This window comes from Cylas formicarius, unplaced genomic scaffold, assembly GCF_029955315.1.
Source record: "Cylas formicarius isolate icCylForm1 unplaced genomic scaffold, icCylForm1.1 PGA_scaffold_2__14_contigs__length_35257938, whole genome shotgun sequence".
NCBI classification, from domain to species: domain Eukaryota; kingdom Metazoa; phylum Arthropoda; class Insecta; order Coleoptera; family Brentidae; genus Cylas; species Cylas formicarius.
The window spans coordinates 26349364-26375124 of NW_026844319.1; the positions used below are offsets into that span (position 1 = coordinate 26349364).

At 32.9% G+C, this 25761-nt stretch overlaps 1 protein-coding gene across 1 annotated transcript in view; it reads left to right on the top strand.

The window, feature by feature from the left end:
- LOC132697828 (uncharacterized) overlaps positions 1-25761 on the top strand; it is a 381002-nt gene that overhangs the window by 348495 nt on the left and 6746 nt on the right. The window contains exons 10-12 of the mRNA XM_060663502.1: positions 602-843; positions 2024-2279; positions 20507-20638. Coding sequence (XP_060519485.1) covers positions 602-843; positions 2024-2279; positions 20507-20638 — 630 coding nt within the window. The remainder of the gene's footprint in view (positions 1-601; positions 844-2023; positions 2280-20506; positions 20639-25761) is intronic.

The window sequence follows — 25761 nt, forward strand, 5'->3', positions numbered from 1 at the left end:
GAACTATTTTATAACATTTTTGTTTATGAAACAAATTGAACGCATAACTTGAAGGTTGTTTTATCCCTCATTGCTTTACTCCTTGCTCCCAGATTAAAGTAATCCAGAAAAATATCAGAATACTATCGGAAATTCGGTAATTTGAGAACAAAAATAGCTTTGACAATAATAAGACGTATCTCCGTTTTGTTTGATTATAGTGCAATCTCCATCATATACGGTTGGTCTCTAATAAGCGTAAAATTGCACATTTTGTCGATACGTTGTTTATCATTCAAATGACTAATTGCAAGTTCCAATTGAGTTTGTTGATACGAGTGCGCATACGACAGGATTGCCGGCCGTACGGGGTTTTCTCTTTGATTATAAATTTCACACTTGCCCATTTTTTATTCGTATTAAATCGTTTCGGCTGCGAGCGTGTTGCCGTTTACCTTAGAGGAGAAATGGTGTTTGTTTTTCGTACTTAATCTGTCCAATTATAAGTGCAAATTGACTTGCTCGGTTTTTTTTCTATCCTCGCTGCCAGATGTGTCTACATAGAGCAAGTTCGTTGACTCCGCTAACGATTTTATTTCGCTATGTCGGATTATTGTTGCAGGCCATTTTTGTAGCGGATGAATCGGTGATAGATCGATACCTCAGGAAAGACCAAGCGCCGGCCAGTTGTGGAGGATCTTGCACCCACGACCAGTTGGAATGGGTGGAATTTTTTAAGCAGCTGGAACCGTTTCTGGCCTCTTGCCAGACGGCGGGAAAGTCCCTACTAGCGACTCTTTCCCATTTGAGAAACGAAGAGATACCCCATCAGATTACCAGAAGGTTTTTGAATCACCAATGCAGGTACGTACGGTTACGTCGATGCATTTGATTCATAATCCGTTTAGCATGATAAGCCGGAAAAAGCTTGTTATCAACTAATTTCATTGTTTCCCGACAACAAAGAATGTTATTTACATCAGGTTTCTTAATAATATTTTAAGCGATTGGTGAAAATAAGTTGTTAATCAGGAATGAGAATTTTATTCCACCAGTAAATTAAATGATGGATGAAATCTGGTACGTAATTTCATATTTCATTATTTGCGTAAAAATTATAGAACATTTTAGGATTCAACAAGGACGTGGCTATATAAATTAATTGTTTCTTACCTGCTTGAACTCTTATTGCAATGCGAATTCCATATTTAAATTGTATTCGTTTGAAGCCGATTATTTTTTTTTAAATCTTATTCATTTTTATATATATTAAGGTATATCGGATCATTACTTACGAGTTTCATTCTGACACCATAACCCAGACAATCAAATCTTTTGAAATATGTTAATTATATAGCGTATCCAGCAATTATGAGTTCAAAACCTTTAGGTGGCAATTCCGAATGATGAAGATATATCAAACTTAAGAAATCACAATGATGGACAAGAAAAGTGATACTAAAAAACAAATAAATAAAAAATGTTAAACGATCTATATTTTATGAAAAACAATCGTTCTGGAATGTCTGCAAGATTAAACTTGTTGACAGATGTTTTTATTTTGACAACTGATTTCATATAATTTGGGTAGGCTGATTTGAAAAATTCTATGCATTTATTTGTATCACGTAAGGTTTTTTGCAAATATTAAAGAAAAAAAAAAACGGTATTTCTAAAATAAATTATTTTTTTTAGTTTAAAAAAGTGCCTTTTGGGAAACTTTAATCAGACTTTTCTGAGTTTTGAGTTTCTTATTTTTTCTGTTCAATCCTTCAACATTACACTAACAAAATAACAATCATCAATATACAAATATACAAACAAGCAAACTGCTTTCAAACACCAAAATCACTGTAGATGTGTGTTATTATTAGATTGTTTTTTGATACTGGACTATTTACTCTGAATGTTTAGTTCCCATGGAGAAGACGTTTTGGAGCAAATAGTCTAAGCTCGGTAAATCATTCTTTCTTTCGACACTGCTTCACAATTCGTTGCAAAGAAGTAAATTCTCTATATTGAGATTGGCCCTTAACGTGTTTAGGCAAATTTCAAAAGCTTTGGATTCTGAAACCGTCCAGAAGTTGCGAAGAGAGGGAAAGAAGACTTTGACTAGTTTAGCGGAACGTAGCCAATGGCTATCGGGAAGCCAGGACGTAAAAAGGAGCACGACGTACGCCTATGATTCGTTCAACGCGGTGGAGAGAGTCACGCAGCGATTGGAGCAACTCAAATTGGAGAGAATGGAGAGACTGAAAGAGTTGGCTAGGTTCAGAACACTACAGGAGGAAGCGGACGAGGTTAGTAGAACCATTATCCTAATTTCTATACAAATAGTTCAGATATTATAATATATGTACGGTCAATATCAATTCCTCCATAACGCAAATGTCGATTCCCTGAGGTTGTGGGGCATGTTGCCTCAGATTCCGCAACGTACATTGTGACATATACAGCAATGTCTCAAAAAAAAAAGAACGCAGTCTATAAATTATGCTCATTATCTAGATCAAAATATTGGCATTCCGTTATAAGAGCCGAGTGGGTCGCCTTTTAATCTCCGCGTGGAAAAAATTGTGACGAAATTGATATGTTCCGACAAATAGTCTACATATTTCTCGGAAAATGTAAATAAATTAGTCTGAAAGATAGATTGCGGAACGTTAGCGTGGAATATTAATAACTTATTATGTCTTGACACAGTAAATATTACCTTAACTTATACGATCCGTCGAGATGTGACAGTGTTGTCAGTTCTGTTTGATTAAAATCTCGAACAAATGTGCTACGAACACTACATACAAAAAAATTAGTTATTTTCAATAAGTATCAGTCAATAATTGTTGCTTACTCAATAATCTTTTCACGTAGATTTTATATAAAAAAAAAACGATTGCAAGTTTAATAGAATAGATTTCAAATATTAAGTTTCTAGGTCAAATCCTGAAGGTTACTCATTGCTCAGTCAAGTCCCCTCCGCACCCTAAAAAAAAATCCACAGATTTCTGATGAAGAATAACGATCGTAGTCAAATCCAACATAAAATATATTAAAGAAGGTTAATTTTTGCATAGTACCTCCTTACAGTCAGTTTCTATGAATTTTATTGGACCCCACTTGCCATTCCCATTCAGTTAATTGTTAACAAACATGGAAAACTACATTACTTTATGTGCGAAATCTACATATGGCTCGAATTAATTTTATATCGCTGTTGCACGGGACGACTTGGCGGATGAGTTACCTGTTTTTCTCTTAATTATAAAAACTCGTAAAAAGCTCAATTCAACCTCCATAAATTATTAGGTAAGGAAAGATCGATCGCTTATATTTTCCTTTAAAGTACGTAGATATATACTCCCGCGTTATAAACTAGCAATATCTGTCTCTATTGGGCATCAATATAAGCGATTTTAAATTTATGTATCTGAAGCATTTAAAAGTATAAAATGCTGTTATGTTGTCGAGATGACAATTTCTTATTAAGTGTCGTGTAAAAAGCGAGTGTGTTTTAGCGATAACTCTAATGATTCAAAATTGTCACATATCCAAGATAACAATATTAGCTATGCCGACGTTGCAAATTACAACTTGAAAAGCGATGTTAACTTAATAAGGTGTGACTTACCAAAAGAACCAGAAAGTCAAGATTTAAACAGTATTATCTATTTGCTTTTGTATTATTTCAAAAAGCTGACTTTTATTTATGTTTAAGTTTAATCCGACATTACCTGAAATCCTAAAGAAAAATCCAATATGTGTTAAATACTCACACAAAACAAGCGTTCCAATGCTGAAAAATGATATATAAATACTCAGCAAAATTCTCGGAATACAGTTTATCAGTGACTGCTACGCTAGCCCCAGCCTTGGCTGCAAGAGAAACTAATCTTATAGGCGATTAATTTGAAACTAGAATATGCATTAGAACCTGATAAGATCTACTTGGCTGTGGATTTTTTGAAAAAGCTGAGTTTTATTCAATGTAGAATATGCTGTATTAAATATTCTTATCAATGAAGTACTTATATTTGAAAATACATTTATTAAATTAAATGAACCAACAGTCTAATGCTGACACCTCATACATGAATACTCGGAAAACCTTTTATCGGTAACTAATCTCCTAGGCGGTCAATTTGAAGCTAGTAAATTAAAAAAAAAAATTAAAAAAAAATTATTCGCCATTACCTGAAATTCTAAAGAAAGATCCAATCCACATCCACATAAAAGAAAGTAAAGGACATAAATTCATTAAATATTTTATGTGGTCAGTGTGTTACTTCAGCGCCGCCCTTGACCACAGAAGAAACTAATTTGTTGTGTACATTACAACTTGATAGTATTATCTATTTGGATTATTTGGAAAACCTGAGTTTTATTCAATGCAAAGTATGTTATTTAAAGTAAATTAAAATTATTCGACTTTCTCTGAAATCCTAATCCATTATATATTAAATAAATTATTTAAATTAAACAACCAAGCATTTTAGTGTCGATAGATCATACATGAATACTCAGCAAAGTTCTCGGAAAACAGCTTATCGAGGATTCATTTGAAAAATAAAGCCAGCAATTAATTTTTACTACAATACCAGACATACCACAGATAATTAGCCGGCTGTCTCGGAAAAATTGCATTTGCATTACTCTCGTGCGAGCGTGCTATATCGTTCAGTTTTTCGTTAGTGCAGTCGTACCCTACTGTTGCACATTTCGACGATTTGTTTTCGCTAACTTAAATTTTTAAATTGAAAGCTGTAAATTATATGTGTTGTGCAATGGTTTAGTCCTTTTTGATCAGATGACTTCGTCATGGAATAGCAAGGCACTATGCAAATAAACGTAAGCGGAATATATCCTTAAGGTAAACGTGATGAAGTGTAGGTTGTTAGTTATTCAAAAAGATGCACCAAATAAACCTAAAATGATTTTGAAATTGTGACCTTCGTGTTGGTCGTAAGTGAAGTGTTAGAATAGAGAAAAGCAAATTTTTCAAACCGGGTTGTACAAGTTCTAGTATATTTCTTCTGGACGAAAAATTCACATGAAGAGTAGCTACACTAGTAGCTACGAGGGCAGCGCCTGAATATGAAAGAAACAAAGTAGAGTAACAATTTTTAAGTATTTTTCAATATAATCCCCCTTAACTTCAATACACTTACTACATCTCTTTATTAACAACTCAATCCTTTTAAAAAAATATTCTTTTGCTTTGTCTGCAAAGTGAGCTAAAACAGCCTCTTTCAACTTAACTTCATCGTTAAACCGCCGTCCACGTAAGTCTTTTTTCGAATATCCAAACAAATAATAGTTACTGGGGGCCATGTCTGGACTATAGGGAGGATGATCTATCTGTTGGAACCCACACTCTAAAATGGCAGCTTGTGCAACACCAGCAGTATGGATAGGTGCATAATCGTGCAAAAGACGCACGCCTCTGGTCAGTTTTCCTCGACGCACTCTCGCAATTTATGTAATAATGTTGCGTAATATTTACCATTCACAGTGGTATTAGTTTCTTTAAAATCTATCAAAAGAATTCTTTCACAATCCCAAAAGATCGTGGCCATCACCTTTTTTGTTGACGGCAAACTCTGAATTTTCATGGAGGGGCTTCACCCTTACGACGCCACTCCATTGATTCATTTTTTGATAGAGGGTCATAATAGAGAACATTAGTTTCATCTTCCGTCACAATAGTTTCTATCACAGGCTTCGGTTCCGACCCACAGAGTTCCAAAAAAGACCGCGCGCACTCGACATGGCGTTGTTTTTGAATAGCCGAAAGGTTTTTAGGAACCCATTTTGCCCTAACCTTATGCATACCTAAATGATCATGCAGGATTCGACGAACACGTACCAGAAAGCTTAGTAATTTCTGAGATTTCCTTGACCTTTAAACGTCGATCATTCAATACCACTTCTTCCAATCGCAACAATATCTTCCGTTATGACCTCCACTGGTCGACCAGTTCTTGAATCATCTTCAAGGGACTCCCGCCCCATTCGAAAATGTTTTGGTTAGTCTTTCACTACAGAATACGAAGGAGAACTTTGGCCCTACACACCATCCAGCCTTTTTTAATAATTTTAGGTGCTAACCCCTCTTTTGTCAAAAATTTTATGATTGCTCTTTACTCAATTTGCGTTATTTGCGACATTTTTGTCGGACTTGTTTAAAATGTTGTCAATAAAAAACTATTTGACGCAAGACTTCAATTTTTTTTTCGCAGCCCACTAAGATATATATTTAAAAGAAGACAAGGTTTTATCGTGATATTGGAGCTTCATCTATGCCAAGCCGCGAAATTTTGGCGCTAACCTCATATTACTAAACTAGATTGAGCAAAATTGACTTACACAAAAACCACATTGCGATATCTTTACTACCATTATCATTTTCAAAATGGTCAAAGATTGAAAACCTCTATATTTTGATCGATAGTGAAGACATACATTACTAATGAAGGTCAGGCTGTTTTTTGCTTATCAAAAATCTAGGAGCTGTTTTGTAGAATTTTTTGTAGAAGTCATCAGTCTCAGAATATATATACGCGATCAGATAAGTTATGGGAGCGCTTTTTTTAAAGATAGTTTTTGAGATCAGATTGAGACTTTTCTATTTATATAATTTTCTATTTTTGGAAATTTCCTGTGCTTCTCTGAATCTTTTTACTAATCTGTAATCAATCTGTAGCAGAATTATGCACATGTTTGACTTTGCACTTTAAATTTAATTTAATATTATTGGTGTTTTTCCTCGGTATTTATTTTTCTGTTTTTTGCAGACTTTACACTTCTTAACACAACAAAACAAGAAAGTTTCGCATTTTTTTCCTTTTAGCAACATTTCTGTTGTTTGATTTGTAGCAGAATTATTTAGGCAGTCAATTTATTCTTCGCTTCGAATTGCTTTAGAATAATATTGCAGTGAAATATATCAAGTTGGTGTTAATTTTTATATCAAATGTTATTACCATATATTTTGCAAAGTAACCTCTAATAGATTGTCCCAATGAAAACATTAAAAAATGAAAAAAATAGATACATAACGTTACGACTTTTGAGAGTTGGTCATTCCAAAATTACTATCTGCATTTGACAATCTTCATTTAGCCGTCAGAAACTATCGGCTTAAAAATCAATTATAGAAACTGATGATTATCTGATAATAATAAATATAAATAAAAATTTCTATCAATTTAATTTTATTACTATAGAAAAACGCAGGATCTTTCTTGACGAATCTAGAATAAACAAACCAACAAAAACGAAACCGTTAGGTACAGGTTTTGCACTTTAATTTTAACTGAATATTAAATAAGTGTTTATCCTCAGTATTTATTTTCCTGTTATTTGCAGAATATTATACACTTCATAATACAACAAAACAAGAAAATTTTCAAAATTTCGCAACATTTTAGCAACATTTCTGTTTTTTGATTTGATTGCTAAGCAGCTTTAAACACTAGGGAGGTCCAAATTTTTAAGTTCTCATGCGGGATTCGACCTTGTTTAAGTGAAACGTTTCTCGTTTTCAGAATATAATGGCCCCGTTAACAATATAACTGCATAAAAAATTCTTTATTTTAAACCATTTGCGGGTCGGACTCCCGAAATGAAGATAATTTGCTTTAGGAATGATGGTAGTTCGCGATTACTTCGGTTGGTACATAGTTTTTTTATTTAAAGATTGGAAGTCGCTCGGCGACCAATTATGTCTCATTAAAGGTGAATTTTGCGGATACATCTTTTGACGGACCACCCAACGCATGGTAACTTTTACTGCCAAAAATTTCACCGAGAAAGAATAAATATTAATTAGGGTACTTTATCAAGGTGGATGCACACGCTTTTTGACGTATCGTTCTTGGTTATCTCGCGGCCGACAACACTACAAATTATATTTGCATAAATAAATGCGAACTTCCACGCAAGGGGACCATCTGCATGCTCAAACCAGAGCTCTACTTAATCCGAAAGACTGTAGTGATAATTACAAGTGATTTTTGCAAGGTCAATAAAACATGTAGACGATTTTTCTTTTCTATTGCACATCTGTTGACTAAATGTAGGTAGATTTGTCTTTCAAGAATTCATTCAGCGTTACAAGTTCGGTATCACGAAAATATTTGAAATTATTGTAAAAAAAAGTCCTAATGATATTCTAAAAGAATAGGTTGTACTTAGCGTTTTATATCATTTAACCGTGATTGTGTAAGCAGTTAAGTATCGTCTTATATTTTTTCTATATCGTTCTGTAAAACACCTCATTATCCACCGATCTAGCAAGCGCAAAACGCCACTTTTCCACGTGAGTTTCTTTTCCCGCGGATCCGAGTCCCTTCGGACATTTCCGCGATATTACCGCACGGGCTTGGGAGCAATCGGATGCTTTCAGATATTTTTTTCTACGCCCATCTGTAAAATACTCAATTACACACCGATCTAGGACACGGAAAGCGTCACTTTGCCACGTCAGTTTCGTTTCCCACGGATCCGAACCACTTCGGACATTTCCGGGATTTTACCGCACGGATTTGGGAGCAATCGAATGTTTTCGGAGATATTTCCCCCGCTTTGAATTTTGACGTTTGTCAGTAAATGTATTCGTGTCGTTTTGCGAAAATTTACCTAAAAACTAACGGTTGTAGTATGCAACACGTTCGGTAAACTGTTTAACTCACCCGTTTATTAAACCCTCGCTCCGCTCGTGTCAAATAAACTCGTGAGTCAAATGCCGTTTACCGCAATTGTTGCATGATATACTATAAAGGAGAAAATAATACGTTATAGGTTTCTGTGAAAAAAAAAAATAGCTGTGATCTGCCACCTATAGACACCAACAAACCTCATCAGGAAACTCATAAACCTTTTCGTAGCACTTTCAGAGAATATATTAGATATAAGTAACAATAATAAGACAACAAGTAATAAGAAACAAGGGTCGGATTGTAAGGGAACTCTTCACCTGAATTGTTTCGATTGCCAAAGAAAGAGGTCAGAATGATGTAAAGTAAACCACTGCGATCATTTTAACCCATTTTTATGCACTTCAAAGATATTTTCATTGCTTTTCTATTGTATCGCTAGAATAGAATAGAATAGTGATGTAATGTTATTAGTCTAAGAAAATTCACAGCAACAACACACGTACATACATAAATATTAGTCAGAACCACTAAACAAACATATTTTTGCTTCAAATTGGGTTTATATCCGCTCTGCTTTATCATTTACAGTAACCGGTTACTGCGGTTACTCTGACATTAAATTGATTTCTGTAAAATACACGACGAATTTAAAAATGTCGGAAGAAGGTTGGGCAAATAAGTTATTGGTTTCCCAAAAATAACCTTTGTTACTTTTCTCTATAGTTGACAGGTTCTACTACTATATAGGGAATGATCTCGTTTTATGAAACTACTAATATTTGCTTTTAGTGGGAATTTTGCATAGAGAAGTGCGCAAGCACTTGCATTGTCTCAATGTATCAAGCAATCGTAAAAATTTTATACATATATTCTCAATATTTTCAAGTGTTTTAAATTTTGTTTTCAATTTTCCTGAGCTATGGCCATTTTTTTCTGACAAGGTTTCATCTGCAAAAAGTAATAGAAGTAACTCGACGCTCCACCCTATAGATACAATACAATAGAATAAGGACCGGGCCTGTATGGAACCTTGAAGTACACCATAACGATTTCTTTGTAAAATTGATTAAGTCTTGTATAAGGCTGCAAATGTTTATGGTAATTCACTAATTTGGCATTATAGGTTAGAAATTATTTAAAAGTCTTTGTGTTTGTAATGGCCATCTTCAAACAGTTATTTTTGATCATATTTAATAAATCAAGCGTATGGTTTTTAATAGGTTAAATATGATGCACATACGAGTGGGTTGATGTTTTCCTTTGGTATTTCCAAAATGGTTAAAATTCAAATCCATTAACTTACAATCTTTTCATTGTTTATCTTTTAAGAAAGTGCAAATATTTTAAAAGAGCGCAGTTAATAATTGATTCGCTCATCAACTGCGTTTCCTTCAAAGTGCATTACGTGTAAATATAATAAGTTTCATGTTTCCAATAAGGTAATAATCGATCTCGTGAAGATGATAGATTTCTCTTACTCCACAAAACTCGAGGAAACGTCTCCCGTAATTGTCGAATCAAAGCAAAACGTCACCTAACATTTACGTCTGAAATAATTAAACAAAACCTCTCTTGCCGCGGTATCTAATAAAGCAAAATGAAATTTGATTTCGTGCAGGTCAAAACGTGCATGAAACGTCCTCTTAATTGCTATAATTATATAAAATTATGAAATGGAAAATGTGATTATTTTAAAGACGTTACACGGTGTGAAATCAATACGCTAACATTTCGGCTTCGATACAAAATTTCTACGGCATTTGGTCGACCTTATTTAGAGTGGTTTAGGAACCTGCGTATACATTGTCGACATGATAATTTTCAGAATACGATGAAACAGGTGAACAATCGGGCACACTTTCATTTCCCATGTCGTTTAACATCTTAAATAAATGCACTCGGCAACCGAGTCATCGAATCGGCCGCGGATCGACCATGCGATATGATTGATTTAATTAATAAACTTGTTTACTTACCTATCTCTAAGGCAATTATTTTGTAACAGTTTTAGACTAATTGCGCGAGTTCAAGAGATTACTCCTGGACCGTTGTGGGATAAAAATCTGACACCTGGACTCGATATTCAAAGAGGCGAACCAATCTTGAATATTCATATATTCGTACGTATCTTATAAGCGTGAATTAATGGAAGACGAGAAAATGCGGAAGGTTTCGATTAATAAACACAAATTGAAACGTGAACGCTATTACGTGACATACAAACCTACACAGAGTGGATTAAAGTTCTAACACGCAGCCGGATTTTACCGGAACTGAAAGTACAAAATTTCTTAGACATCTAATGAAATACGTTTGTCGTGGATTACACCGCAGAAATGTCAAATTCAAAGCACAGTTGATTCTAGAATAAGAAAGTAACTTAAATTTCGAAACTATTTTGTATCTTCTTAAATTTTTGATAATTAACTTTACCAAAAGAAGCTTCTCTTCCTATTAGACGTTTATGGAAAATGACGGTAAAAACCGGAAATGTTGGTTACCTATGTAAGCGAATATGAGCTACCTATGTAAAATATTTTTTGCTATGCGGTGTTGCGGATGTACTCGTAACGTATATCAACTTTCTTTTTTTTTAAATGCAACACCCTGTACATTATTACATTTTCAAATTCTGTGAATCTTTTTTGTAACATGTATTTGAATATTTTCGGAGATTAAAAAGACTTTTTAAGAAATTTTGCAAGAAACAACCCGATATAAAATAATAATTTGTCGTTCGCAACCCGTGCAGCTAAACACTGGAATTTTTGGTTGAGGTTCCCTATTAAATTGTGTTATCATAATATAGGAGGGGAAGTTTATAAGATAAGGCCCAATTAGCAAGATATCCATGGGAATTTGAAATGCAACACCCCATATTGGCACGTAAATGAGCAATTAATTGGCCATCTAAAAGTACCAATTTGTAGTATATCTAATAAACAAAATATTAAATTAAATTAAAGCGAATTAAAATGAAAGTAAATGTAAGTTGAAATCGCTTTTTTTTGTACAAATTTTGGATTTTCTGTGACTAAAAATAATTATTCCTTATGTTAAAAATACTCACCCTCTTTTGAAAATTTGGACTCCAAATAATTCTTTTGAAAATTTTTCGATATTCTTGTATTCTAACCAATATCATCTACAAACCTCTACGCGTAATGCTGCATCACGAGGGAGAAAAGATTGTAATGTAATTATTTCGTAATTGTGCATGTTATGTTTCTTCACTGACAAATAAAATATGCCTAAATCATATTTAGCACTCGGAATAAACGCATGTGAAAATGCGTAAAAATATGCTAAAACTTTGGTTTCCTTTTGTTCTGACTTTCTTTCTAGGTTTCGAAAATGTGTTTCAATTCTTTTAAACTTTTTCTGATACATTGGTGAAAAATGCGGAAATTGTTCATTAAATCTACCGCCCGTTCTGGAAACAATTATTTGACACTCACCATAATTTAAATAAAATTATGTGCCATCTTGCTTTCTCAAATAAATGCAACTTTTAACCATGAAAATGCGTAAAAATGAGAAATTTAGAGCATTTAGACATGTCAGTTGTTTTTCTACATGAAACGTCACCGTGGCCGTTCAGAGCCTGCTACTCAGATGAAATGTGATTAATTTAATTCGTTTTAATTGCAATATTTTATTTTCTTGCTTATAATTCGAAAACCAATGAAAAAAGATATAATTGAACAGAGGTGGTTTTTACTTGATGAAAAAGTTCAGATTTTCGGGAAATTATATATTTTCATATGACAATTGTTTCGACAACGCCGTGTCTTTATCAAATGTAATATTTACAAACTATTTGCTATTATATATATTGAAAAAATGACTATAAAACCTTAATTAATGTTTCGTTAATGCGTTTCTTTCTTTCTCACAACAACATTAAGGTTTTATTGTCATTTTTCAGTATATATAGTACCAGGTAGTTTGTAAATATTACATTTGATAAAAACACGGTGTTGTCGAAACAATTGTCATGTGAAAATATATAATTTCGTGAAAATCTGAACTTTTAATTCTTATTTATTTTGGAAAAAGATATACCATAGTTTGGTACTTTGAGGTGACAAGTTAATCACTCATTTACGTGCCAATATAAAATATGGGGCGTTCCATTTAAATTTAAACATGGGTTTTCATATCTTGCCAATTGGGCCTTATCTTATGAACGCCCTGTACGCGATAAGCAATTTAATAGGCAACCAAAAATTCAAGTGTTGTTGTTGCCAAATTTCTTAAAAGGTATTTTTGTATCTCCGTATGGTACATGTTATATAAAAAAGTTCCAGAATATTTCGTAGAATCTGAAAATGTAATAATATACAGGGTGTTCCATTTAAAAAAGGAAAGGTTTTTACGTTACGAGTATATCTGGCAACGCCGCATGTAACCAATATTTCAGGTTTTTACCTAAAGTCATTCTCCATAAACTCTGTATATGTATGTATATGTATATGACATACAGGCTTTCTTCAAAAAGTACAGAGTTTAAAATTGATAAATGCCAAAACTAACAGTCGTAAAAACATACTGAGTGTGCTATAATAAAAACAATTAACAATCACTCAATTAAAACACTACTATAGAAAATTACTTCTATAATGGATAAAAATACTATTACAATTTAAGTGCTCTAATTTCTATGATGTGTCCAACTTCTCAAACTCAAAAATCTAGTTATCGTCGTGCCTCATAGTTTCGGTTCATATGAGGAATAATTTGCTGGATGCACTGCTTTATAATGCTTCCAAGTAATCAATATCGTGGAATGTTCTCTGCTTATCCTCTAATACGTTCACCTCCCATCCCACAAGAAAAAATTAAGGGGTGTAATGTCCGGTGACCTAGCTGACCAGCGGGGCAAAAATACCATCCAAATATTCGTCGACTCTGGTTCGCGCATTCGAAAATTTTATTCAGACTGAATTTATTCAAAATTCAATATTCGAAACATTTTGGGGAAGGTGACTGGGACGTTTTATCATCAACCATTTCTAAATTTCGAAGAAATTACGCCTTGGCTTTTCTGGATTTATCAGCTGCATGGGATATTGAACATCATTGTACAATATAGTCTAGGAAATTTAATAAACAATATTACTAGAGACTACAATCAGTGTTTGGGCACTTAAAATTAAGTAGAATTAAATATTATTTAATCATCCTCTGAAGACTGAGATTGAAAGCGAAAATTTCAAAGGTTCTGTTCTGTTATGTACGAAATCATCATCTTTTTGTTCGACGTCAATCTTTCATCCGTAATGTTGGTACTAGTTATTGGACCGCTATTCTCCGTCATAATTATATTACTATTTTTCCTCCGAGAATAGTTTTTAGGTTTGTTGCGGGAATGTTTAAGACATTGAAAAACTATAAAAAAAAACTTAATTCAATTTAAATGGAAGTTCTGCAAGAATTAAAAATATAATATAACAATACAATAATAGTAGCAGTGGAAGAAATAAATAAGCAAAACAAGGTAAAAGGTAAAAACCACAAACATTTTTTTTGTTCAGTCAACTATCAAACTTATAATGTATTATGAAGGGAAATCCTGTTGAGAAATTTGGCATTATAGAATCCTTTCTTCCTGTTTCAGCGCTGTTCCCTAATTTCAAAAATTCGGGTTTTTGATTTTCAGAACAATGTAAAGAAGTATATTTCATAAATACGCATTTTTGTATCTCTAATGAGCACTTTTTATTTCCCGGTATGAGAACTAGGATATGTTCGAATATTTCCTGCGAACAATCTGCACAGTTTTGTGACTCTGCCTGCAATATTTTATTCACGAAATTGAATACATTATGTAAATATCTTCCTGTTCCGAATTTGGTAACATTATCGAATCCATCCGTGTGTGTGGCGGAGAATTTATGTTTAATTTGCGTGAAAATGTTTCGCCGCATGAAATACCATGCACAAAACTCGTGGCCAATCCTTAATGATAACATATTGCCAAAACGGCTTTCTTTTGGATTTTTACCGCATTTAATCCTCGCGAATATAGTGCCTTCAACGTAAAGCTCCGCTGACGGTTCGATCGATAAATAATGGGGTTTTATCCATTTAAGATTTATGCTATCGGGCTGCGCTTCTATAAAACTAAATATTTTATTCTATGTTGCGTGAATTATGCAGGGATTGCCTTATTCTGAGGTTTATTGACATTTTGGCGAAACCTCCCGTTGCCATAAAATAGGTACTACAAAGGAATATGGGTGATTCCGTGGTAAGTATAACTTTTTTACTTAATACTGCTAAGATTTGAAAACTAAACTTTTTAATTTTTTTGCGCATATTGTGCATCTACTTTACAGTAATAATAAAACTTTGCAACGATTTTACTACTACTTCAAAGCATCAAGAACGAGAATCAAATTTCAAATTTTTCATTCCATGGTACTAATATAACATGGTACTGACATAAAAGAAGTTTGAGTTCTGAAATTATATAAACTCCTTCCACTATTTTATCAACTCTATGTTTGCAAATTGTACTCAGATGACATATATTTATTGCGACAAAAAATAAAATAAAAATTTATAGCTAAATTTTAGAAATGGACATGACCCACTGGTACACTGACATTGAACAGTGAGAACAAACAATACAAGACACACAAAATCACAGTTAAAACAGAATCACCCATAGATCGGTCCCGAAACTAATTAAAATTCATAATTTTCTGAAAAATGCGTTTGAAGTTTCGACAGTTGAAGGAAATGATGATGAACCACAGACCTTTGATATACCGAGGGATATACTTCTCCTTTTCAATGTCCAACATTATTATTATTTTTATTTTATTTACCGTTGATTTATTTATTTTTTATTTTTATTTATTTATTTATTTTTATTTTATTTTATTTTATTATTTTTTTTTATTTTTTATTTTTTTTATTTTTTTACTGTTAAGATATTGTTATTAGTTTTGGTTAGCTGTGGTTGGCTTATTTAGGTAGATGACAATGTAATGTTAACCATTCGATAGAAGGGATTAACTCATTTCTACTATGAAATACAGAGTGTTCGATTACAAAAAATTACATTTGACGCAAAAACGTGATAATAAATATATTTCGTTGAAACTGCCAAATTTTGGTTTGTTTATCTTCATCCACAATTAAAAAAAATATATTTCAAAACAGTTCACGTTACATTTACACTTTTCTTTTCCTGGTGAAGTCTATTTCATATTTTAGTGGAAAAAAAGTAATATTTTATTTAATTTTTAATATTAAAATTTTTAATATTAAAAAGCGCCTTTCTAGAGGCATCACTAAGGTAAAATTCTTTTTTCAACGAGACCAAGCTTCAATTTAGAATTTCAAAAGTTTCATGATTTAAGTAGAATTGTCAACGCTACGAAAGTAGGAATATTTTTTAAATTTCAAATATGTATAGATGTAACCAAAATTTGAAATTATGAAAATTATGCAACAAATTTGATAAACACCACTCTATTCACTAGTTCGATTTGCCACAAGTGGAACATCAGTACTCACAAATGTCAAAGTGACATAAGTGACTAAACTAACCAAAACATCTGATCGATCGTACTCAAAGAACCGAAACGTCCGAGGATAATAAGACTTATTAGCAGTCAAAGAAACTCTGTTAATTAAAAGAGTAGTAATAAATGCACATTGACATATTTCTATTTGATGCATACGAATGAAAAATATATGCCATGATATTAAGTTGTTTTTTTTTTGCACTAGCAAATCTTATACCTAACAAATTTTGTAGTTTCATTCTAGTTGTGTCTATTTTTGATTGTTTTTGGTTATTCCGACCAAAAATTAAAAATAAAATGTTCACTCAAATTATAAATTTAAACACGAGGGACAATAAAAACGTCGTAGTCACTTCGAAGGATGTTGATAAAATCTACGACATTTTAACGTGAACATCTAGCGTATTAAAACTGTGCAACACGTCAGTTTCATCACGTACCTCCCGGCATTGTTTAACGCAAAAAATGACCAACAACCCATGAAAATTGTATGGTGCAAGGCTCGTACTTTTCCACAGTTGACTGAAACTCTAAACAACTTGCACTATGCAATTATGTAAATCATCACTTGCTCGATGTTACTTTTGGCATAGCGTTATATACCAGGTGTTCGTCCGTTGCGATTTGAAATGACGGTTTTAAATGAAATGATCGTGTGGCACTCATGTATGTATCGGCATTGCAGCATTGCGATGGTTTAGAGCGACAGATTGATGACAGGTGTCAAATAAAATGGTTAAAATTGAGTCAGGAAAAAGAAAAGTGTTAGAATTGAAAGTGTCGGAAGGAAGGAAACTATTGTTTATCTAGATAAAGATTCATACAGGGTGTTAAACAAGACAAGAAGTGTATATATTAAAAAAAGTTTTCGATAAATTACTTATGTTTTTCGAAACTCTCTAAAATAACATTCCGATTCTAGAATAAAATTGGTTTTGGAAATTTGATAGTGGACTTGTCCTATTTTCTAATTAGATTATACAAAAAAAATGACAGAATGTCAAAGTTACTATCGCAAGCCTACTAAAAATTGTAAAATCTTACTTTATTCAAAAATTAATGTAATTTTTTTAGATGCAAATTTAAAGGAGTAGCAACCTGTGGAAAATTGAAGCTACGAATTCAAACATATCAGAACATTTGCAATAAATTTAACGAAGCACTCTAGATAAGAGATTCATAGGAAGAGCTGCCGCCAAAAGCGCAGCCTAAATTTTTAGTCAGCATTTGTGAATCATTCTGTATATTCTAATTTGTTGACAGTCACAGAGATATGTGAAGAAAAATACATTTTGAACTGGAAGATAGACCAGTAATCGTAACCGTTATCTCATTTTTTAAGCGATTTTCAAAGGAAAGAATTTCGATTGCATAACCGCCTATAATTTTCCATTAATAATGTGGTATGTATGTTTTCCTACTCCCTTCTGTAAAATACCTAATTATACACCGATCTAGCGTGCTGCAAGCGTCACTTTACCACGTGAGTGTCTTGTCCCACGGCGATTTTGCGACATGGCTTGACTTTTGACGTTTGTCAGTTCTGACAGTCATGTCAGTGAATGTATTCGTGTTGTTTTGGAAAAATCCACCCAAAAACTAACGGTAGTAGAAAAAGTGTAGTGTGCAACACGTTTGGTAAACTTTTTAAGTCATTCGTTTATTAAATGCTCGCTCCGCTCGTGCCAAATAATGTAATGACTCAAATGCCGATTAACGCACTTGTTGCATAGTATACTATATATGTACATATACTTTTAAATTAGCTACTAAATGGGGTTATATAAAGACGTATTGTCGTAAAACTTTTTATTACAGAAAACTCCTTATGGTGGAAAAGATTATTGATAAAATGTAACAGTGCTTTTTCTTAGGGTCGTATTAAAAACGCAGCATACGTACCATACCCTCTATAAATAAATGTAGTGTATTTTATTATTATTGTTGTATAGTGTACCATCCACCTAAATTACTGAATTGTGTTTTAGTAAATAGATAATAATTTTGGTGGTGTTTCAACATTAGTTGCCTTTTTTTTTCTATAAGCAATTAAGGGAATTGTATCTTTTTCATCTTCTCATCTCATATGGTTCGAGAAGCCATTATTGAGGCAAAACTCATTATTTTATTTTACTTATGCTTAACGTAACGAGAAAGCATGGACGATGGCAGAGACCACAGCTGATGTTCACAATCGACGGTTGTACTTGTTTATCATTTACCCATTTTATAGTACGATCTACTGCTCTTTTAATTACATTATAAGAAAGTATAATATCTGATTTATAGCTGTACTCTTCACTTGATACTGTATCTTCAAAACGTTCGTTAGAAAGCAAAGGTGGTGATTTATTTTTTCATTGCAAGTAAGAAACTAGTGTATGATTTTGCATGCCAGCACACATACTTGTACTGACAAATATGAAGTAGCAACTCTTTTCGAGTAAAATCTTATTCTTGCGTTATTTGGGAACTTAACAACCAAGGAGAAACTTTTACTTTTTGCAAAACTTCTGGATTCCTCCTGCGTCGGTTTTTGTTGAGTCGAACTTGGCTAAATGAAACTGTTTCAGTCAAGAATCCAAGCTTACGCTGTTGTCAAATAAACTCGTGACTCGAATGCAGGTTACCGGACGCGTTGCATAATATGCTATAAACTTGTACTTTCTTTTATTGTGACTTTCTTAACCCTCACTTGAAACTTGCTACGACACACCAAAGTTGCACTGGCAATATTTTTTTTTCTCCCTATACTCTAACCGACTGTACACCGATCAAGTTTCGTTACTCACGGTCTTCAATCGCTTGTTTGACTAAAGTGGCGTTTATAAAAAAACAAAAAAGCCAATAAACACATAACTTAATAAATTTATCGAACTGACTTTAAAGTTCAAATTTTCCTTGCAGAAACAGAACCTTCAATGATTTAGTGTAGTGTTGCCAAAGTAAAACGAACTTAAGGTTGGTAACCGAGGTGCTCTGCCATGAGTTGAAGATTGTAGTGTCAAGTTTGAAATTATTTCCCGCGCTAAACTTTGCCGTAGCTTGTAAATATTACTCTTACTACATTTTGTCTCGATTTGCTGCGACATTGTTATAGTCCGGGAGCCCTGGTGCTTTTTTCAAAATGGTAAGCAAGAAGCTAATTGTTTGGAAATCGTTTCATTTCATCATCCTCTACGAAAATTGCCTATAGATATTGAAATATATAATTTGAAATTAAATTTGGCCTACAAACAAATAGGTTTGGTATAGGATTGTATCTATTATTTAATTATAAAAAGTGATGAGTAACATGCTAAATTTTTTACTGTGGCTTGCTAATAATTTTTATAAAAAATTGATCACATTGTCCTACAAATAAAATGGTAGGTGCTTTCAGTCCTACACTGCAAAATTTCGGAAATTGCCCCTAACTTAAACGTGAGTAATGTACATACATTTGTTGTTTTAGATTATTTATCTGATCATCTCAAAACTTAGTTAAAAAATAAGCTGTTGCTGATCACTTTTACATAAAAATCAATTTGACATGATTTGATACCTGTTCATTCTTTCAGCTACCTATTTTGCAACTTTTCGCAAAATAAAACGAATCCACTCACAAAAATCTAGGCGGTTGCGGATGGTTTTTAAAAATAGTTTTGTACAACAACTCTAAAGTGTATCACTGAAAAATCCTACCAGTTTATTTGTAGGACGATGTGATCATTTTTTTATAAAAATTATTAGCAAGCTACAGTAAAAAATTTAGCATGTTGCTCATCACTTTTTATAAATAAATAATAGATACAACTTTGAGTGGGTGGCCACCCTATACCAAGCCTATTTGTTTGTAGGCCAAATTTAATTGCAAATTATATATTTCAATATCTATAGATTTAACTAAAAACTAAACTGTTGCTGATCATTTTGGTATGGTAACTAAATGGACATGATTTTATACCTGCGTGTATAGTTAGCTACCTGATACAACAATTTTCGTAGAGAAAAAGGTTGGGCGTCTTGATGAAATGAAACGATTTCCAAAGCATTAGCTTGTTGCTTATCATTTTGAAAAAAGGTCCAGGGCTCCCGGACTATTACCGAAATGATGAAATCTAAAAATATCTTTATCGATATTAGTTTTGATGGAAAAGGTCGATAACTTTTGTTTCGCACTGTAAATCTGCACCAATTACCTACAATAACTCAATCCTACTTAAAGACGTTATTTTCTAATTAATGTTTTCGATTGTGTTTGCTTATTCCGTGTGAAACTGACGGTTTTACATGCGCCAGCCATACCGGCATTGTGTCTGTATTCTTATGGCATTTTTTTTCTTTCAGCTTCTTTCTTGGACCAGGAAGGTCGGTGAAGAAACTCTAAATAGTCTGACGTTGTTTCTTCGCGCCTCCGGAGATTCCGCGAGTGTTAAAGGGGTCGCGAACAGCTTCGACGAGTTCTTTTTTAATGCCTGGGTAAGTAGATTCTAGTTCGTTAATATTTTGTGTCAGTAGGACGTGGTGGCCGCTTTGTTATTTGGTACAATTTATTACTTAAAGTGGAATAATAAAAAAATTGGAAATTACACTTTGTCCATAGGCATTGAAAGTAATGGTGGTTCAGTTGAAAAAGGAAAATTTTCTAGTTATGTACTAAGTTTACCCAGAAAACTTTTTTGCGATAAAAGTAGGTATGGTCACGGAATATAGATCTAGTTTCATTTAATCTCAAATTGAAACTTTTTACAGTAAAATCTCAACAAAAAAACAGTAAAAATCTTAATTTTAAAAGCTTATATATTATGACGAATTATAAAATTATCTTTCTGATTAGTGTATAGACTAAAGCTGCTTTTTTTATATAATTTTTATTCCACTACAAGTGGAGAAAGCATAAAATTCATTTTTTATTTTTCATCACATATTTGGAAAAATTCGAAATGATACTTTAAGGGTTATCTTTTAATTTATCTTAATAACATTAAGAAAGATATTATAAAATCCCCAAATACTCTGCTTAAACACTTTTTGCTTAAAGTCTAACCAAACTAACCAACATTTTTAAAGTCTGCTGAGCAAAACTGATTATCAGAGTTGGTAAATATATGACTTTTGCCATAACCTTCGACAAATCATACATGTTTGGTCTGAATTATGTTGACATTATATTCATAAAAGTTAAAAATTATTTTATTTCAGTTAACTACACCTATCTACATAGAATTTTGTTGTTACATATCTGTTCCACTCTCTATCACAGCCTACTACGAAAAATGTTTTACTTATAAAAGTTATCTTTTACAATTTATCAATATCGCGAACAATCGAAAAACGCGAGGTTATTTTGAGTTGATATTGCATGAGTGACTGTTTAATTCAATTTAATTAATATTATAAAGAGTTTTCTTTAAGTTAACTGACTAATTTTCTTTTATTCTCTCATTTTGTACTTTCTATTTCTTGTAGAGGATACCTTTTGCGTTTTTGGCATATGAGGGATGAACCAGAATCTTTTCTAAATTGAATTTTTACCTCGCTTTTGCCTGTAATGTTGCTGATACTTTTACTGATTATGTCGTAACAACAAAGAAACTATTATTGTTATTATTATTACTTTTAATATTATTTAAATTTGCTTACGTTTTTCTGCAATTCTGCAATTGCTTAATTATGTGTTATGTGTTTCTTCGTTATAGTATTAAATAAAATAAGATTTGTATTTTGTGTGCGAGAGAGGTCTGGGATCACTCAACCCCGCCCATACGTGGGACGACTATGCAGGCCAGCCACGCAATCGGCAATTTCATATAGGTTACACCTGCTTAGGGCACCTGAATTATCTCAAGAGAAAAGTGACAGTAACTTATGCATCTAATAAATATTTTCTGCGTTTTAATTAGATATAATGGGCGCTAGGCGAACTGCTCGATAGTGAAACGCAATGGCTTGCCATATAATGGAAGATAAATTGTTTATGTATTATTTTGCGTTATTTGATTAGGTTCGCGAGCGCGACAAAAATGGTTAAATAATTATTATAATAGAAATTTGCGTTGGGGAAATTTGCCGTGTCCTTTTCGGTACGCCGAGCAGATTTGTTTAGCGGAAAATTGACAAAATTGATTATACGGAAATGCGATGAAAGCAATAATATAAGGTCAATAGATTTTCAATTTATTGAAATGACATATTATCGAGCCCTATTATTACATTGTTTTCAAATACTTGTGGTATTCAATTAAACTTCAATAAATAATCCCTATTTTAGAATTTCTAAGTTGCTCAAAAATTAAAACTTGGTAATTTTCTTGCTTATCAGTTTGATAACACTTGCAACTAAATCACTCAATGAAAACAATATTTTTTTCAGCACCAACGGAATTTTCTTTTAACGCGAAAATTGCAAAATTCACATTAAATACAGTTTTATTTCCCACGGATCCGAGCCACTTCGGACATTTCCGGGATTTTACCGCACGGGTTTGGGAGCAATCAAACAAAAACTAACAGTCGTAGAAAAATTATAGTATGCAATACGTTCCGTAAACTTTTTAAGTCAATCGTTTATTAAACACTCGCTCCGCTCGTGTCGAATAAACTCGTAAGTCAAATGCCATTTACCGCACTTGTTGCATAATATACTATTTTCTACTAACCATTCTGGAATACATAATTATCAACGGCGCCCAAAGTGTTTATTTCTAATTTTGAGGTTTGACTGTTCTGACGGTCACATCGCACGACACTCAGTGTATGTATTTGTGGTGTTTTTCGTTCAATAACTAATAAAACACTCGTCATAATAGGCTATATACAAACTAACCAAAACTTACCAACATTACGCTGATTCATTTCTTAAAATCAAACGTCAGCTCATTATCAATATCATCAAATAACTCTTCAATTTTCAATAACAATAGTCAACTGGGGATGTGCACATAATCATTGATCCACATGTTGTTTTAAACGACCCTTATTTCAGTTTTTGTGAAACCCTTTTTGGCAAGTGAAAATTCATGATGTAATGGCAAATTGAGCGGTTCTCATGTCTTAAAAAAACGATTTATTCTATATATTCTATAATAATGTGACTTAACGGCAGTTTTTCCTTATCGGTATCGATAGCATCATTGTAGTTATTAAGTTTTTGGATATATTTCTGATTAAACTTTTATGAAAGAAATCTCTCTTTATCGTTTGCAACCCTGACTGGTCGTTGGTGAAAATTTTGCTTGGTTAAAAACTTCAAATTATTTTTGTTGCTTACTATAAATATAATATCAGCAGTAAATAAAGCAGCACTTCATCCAGTAACAAAAATCTTTCTATTCTATTTTATTGCATATGCAGTGCGTCCCTGCATTCAGGCCTTCCCTAGAACAGCTCTGTACTCTTCCACAGTATCTTGTGGCGGCTGGATAGTTCCTCGGGCTTAATGAATCGGGTTCCCAATACTCTTAGTCGGATGTTCCTAAGTGTTGTCCAGTGGGGTGGGGCTTCGGAGAGCTGCCATATACTATTTTCTGTCCCTGCATCTTTATACTTTGTATTATACTAGCCCATCAGGTACAAGAACGTTTTCTCGAGTACAGAGTTAGTCGTCCTTCAGCCCTGTCCATAGAGACTTAATGGAGAAGACATTCCCGCCTGAGACATAGATATACCTACGGTTCTGATTCTCAGAAGCACACAGGGCGTAAAATTAGATATCCGTCCTTGATTTTAAAAAATGAATGCAAGATGAATGCCACATGTTAACTATCAACCATCTGATGGCATGACATGGCGATATAGAACTGTAGAGGGTATAAGGTATACCTATAGAGTTATAAATAATATATAAATCATAAATTGAAATCAATAAATAAGCGATTCAATTATTTGCAATCAGAGAAACTGTTTTGCCATCGCCAGCACTTCCAACGTCACCGAAATTGGTCAGCCTGTCACTTTTCTCTCACCTAGCGGTAAGGTGCTATTCGTGACTACCCGAGTGACAAACTCGTGCCTAAAACATTTTAATACTGCCGATTAGGAAGTCGCTAGTAAAATAGCAACCTGCTAGGAAGTGACGAGATTAAAAATCATAATTGGTCGATTTGTTTTGAAGCATGTCATTACGTCTGAGGTAATTATTGCGAGACGGGCGTCGTGGTGAGATCGTACGGATCGATTTGTCGGTGGTCGTTTTCTAATAATGGACGTGCATTTTCAAGAATGTGACACGTATCGATATGAGATGCATTTCCGTATTGTTACAAGTTTTTAAAGATTAATCGGCCCGATTAATAGACTTTATGGGCCCGAATACTGTAAACTAATGGTCCGTGAAACAAGGCTTCGATTTTAAATTTTATACTTTTCTTGATTAATAATAATTGGTAACTATATGCTTTATGCAATGTCTCGATTTCCATGAATAACTAGAAGCGGATTACTTCTCCTTACTTTATTTCCTGTGTTTCCAATAAAAATTATTTTCATATTACAAGCATATTACCAGAAAAGTGCTCCAACATTGTATTTGTTTTTATTGGAATACCATAACCAAATAAGTCGCAGTTTTCATATATCCATTTTTGATTGGTATTTAGAAATTTCAATTTCAGTCAATATTTAGTAAAAAAAAAGGCAATTTAGCAACAATAAGCGAAAAAAGTTGGATTTTTCGGTAGGAAGAAAAGTCGAGGTTAGTTTCATATTAAAATTTTTTATGTTTTTATATGTCTCGATACATTTTTGTGGCAAAATATCCAATTTTATTGCACGTATATTTTGGAACTCTGAATTAATAACAGTTTACAGTGTTATTGAACACATACAAGACTTTAGACACCCAGGATGCAATGCTAGAGAGTTTATATCGGACAAACTGGTAAAAAGTAAACTTAATTTAACTGCCATAGCTGGAGATGTTCCAGATAAATTTTATTAATTTGATTTTGATAAAGTTTCAATTGTAAGCACACATTTTTGTTAAAGCGCTCTAGACGAGATGATATGCATGAAAAAGTATCAAAATTCTCCAAATATAATAAGAGACATTGAAAATCTAAATGAGTGTTTTTTTTAACTTAATCGATATAATCTCGTAGATTGTTTATTTTGACAAATTTTATGATCTCTCTATTGCGGAAAACAAGAAGGTAAATCTGCTACCAAATAAACAAAACAAAAACCAATAAGAACTAAAAGTTCAAAGAGTTTAACTGCTTTAACTTTTCCAATGTATCAAACACGATCCTACCGAGTTATATCAAAGGCAAGTCAAGGAAGTAATTACTAATTCCACACTATTTAGTGAAAAAGACAAATATTTTTTAACAATATGAATCCAATACCGCCGAAATTATATTCTTTAGTTAAATTACATAAACAAGTTATGCCCTTTAGACAAGCAGTGTCTTATGTAACAGTTCCAGCAGTTAAACTCTCAACAAAATTAGTAAATATTTTGAAGTTCCACATCGATTTGGTGAAACAAGATTTATTAGATTGCTTAATATTATCTTTTGAGCAAAATTATTTTGAATTTAATGGACAGATTTAAATCTCTAAGGAAGGTTTGATTATGGGAAACCGACTTAGTCCTTTGTTAG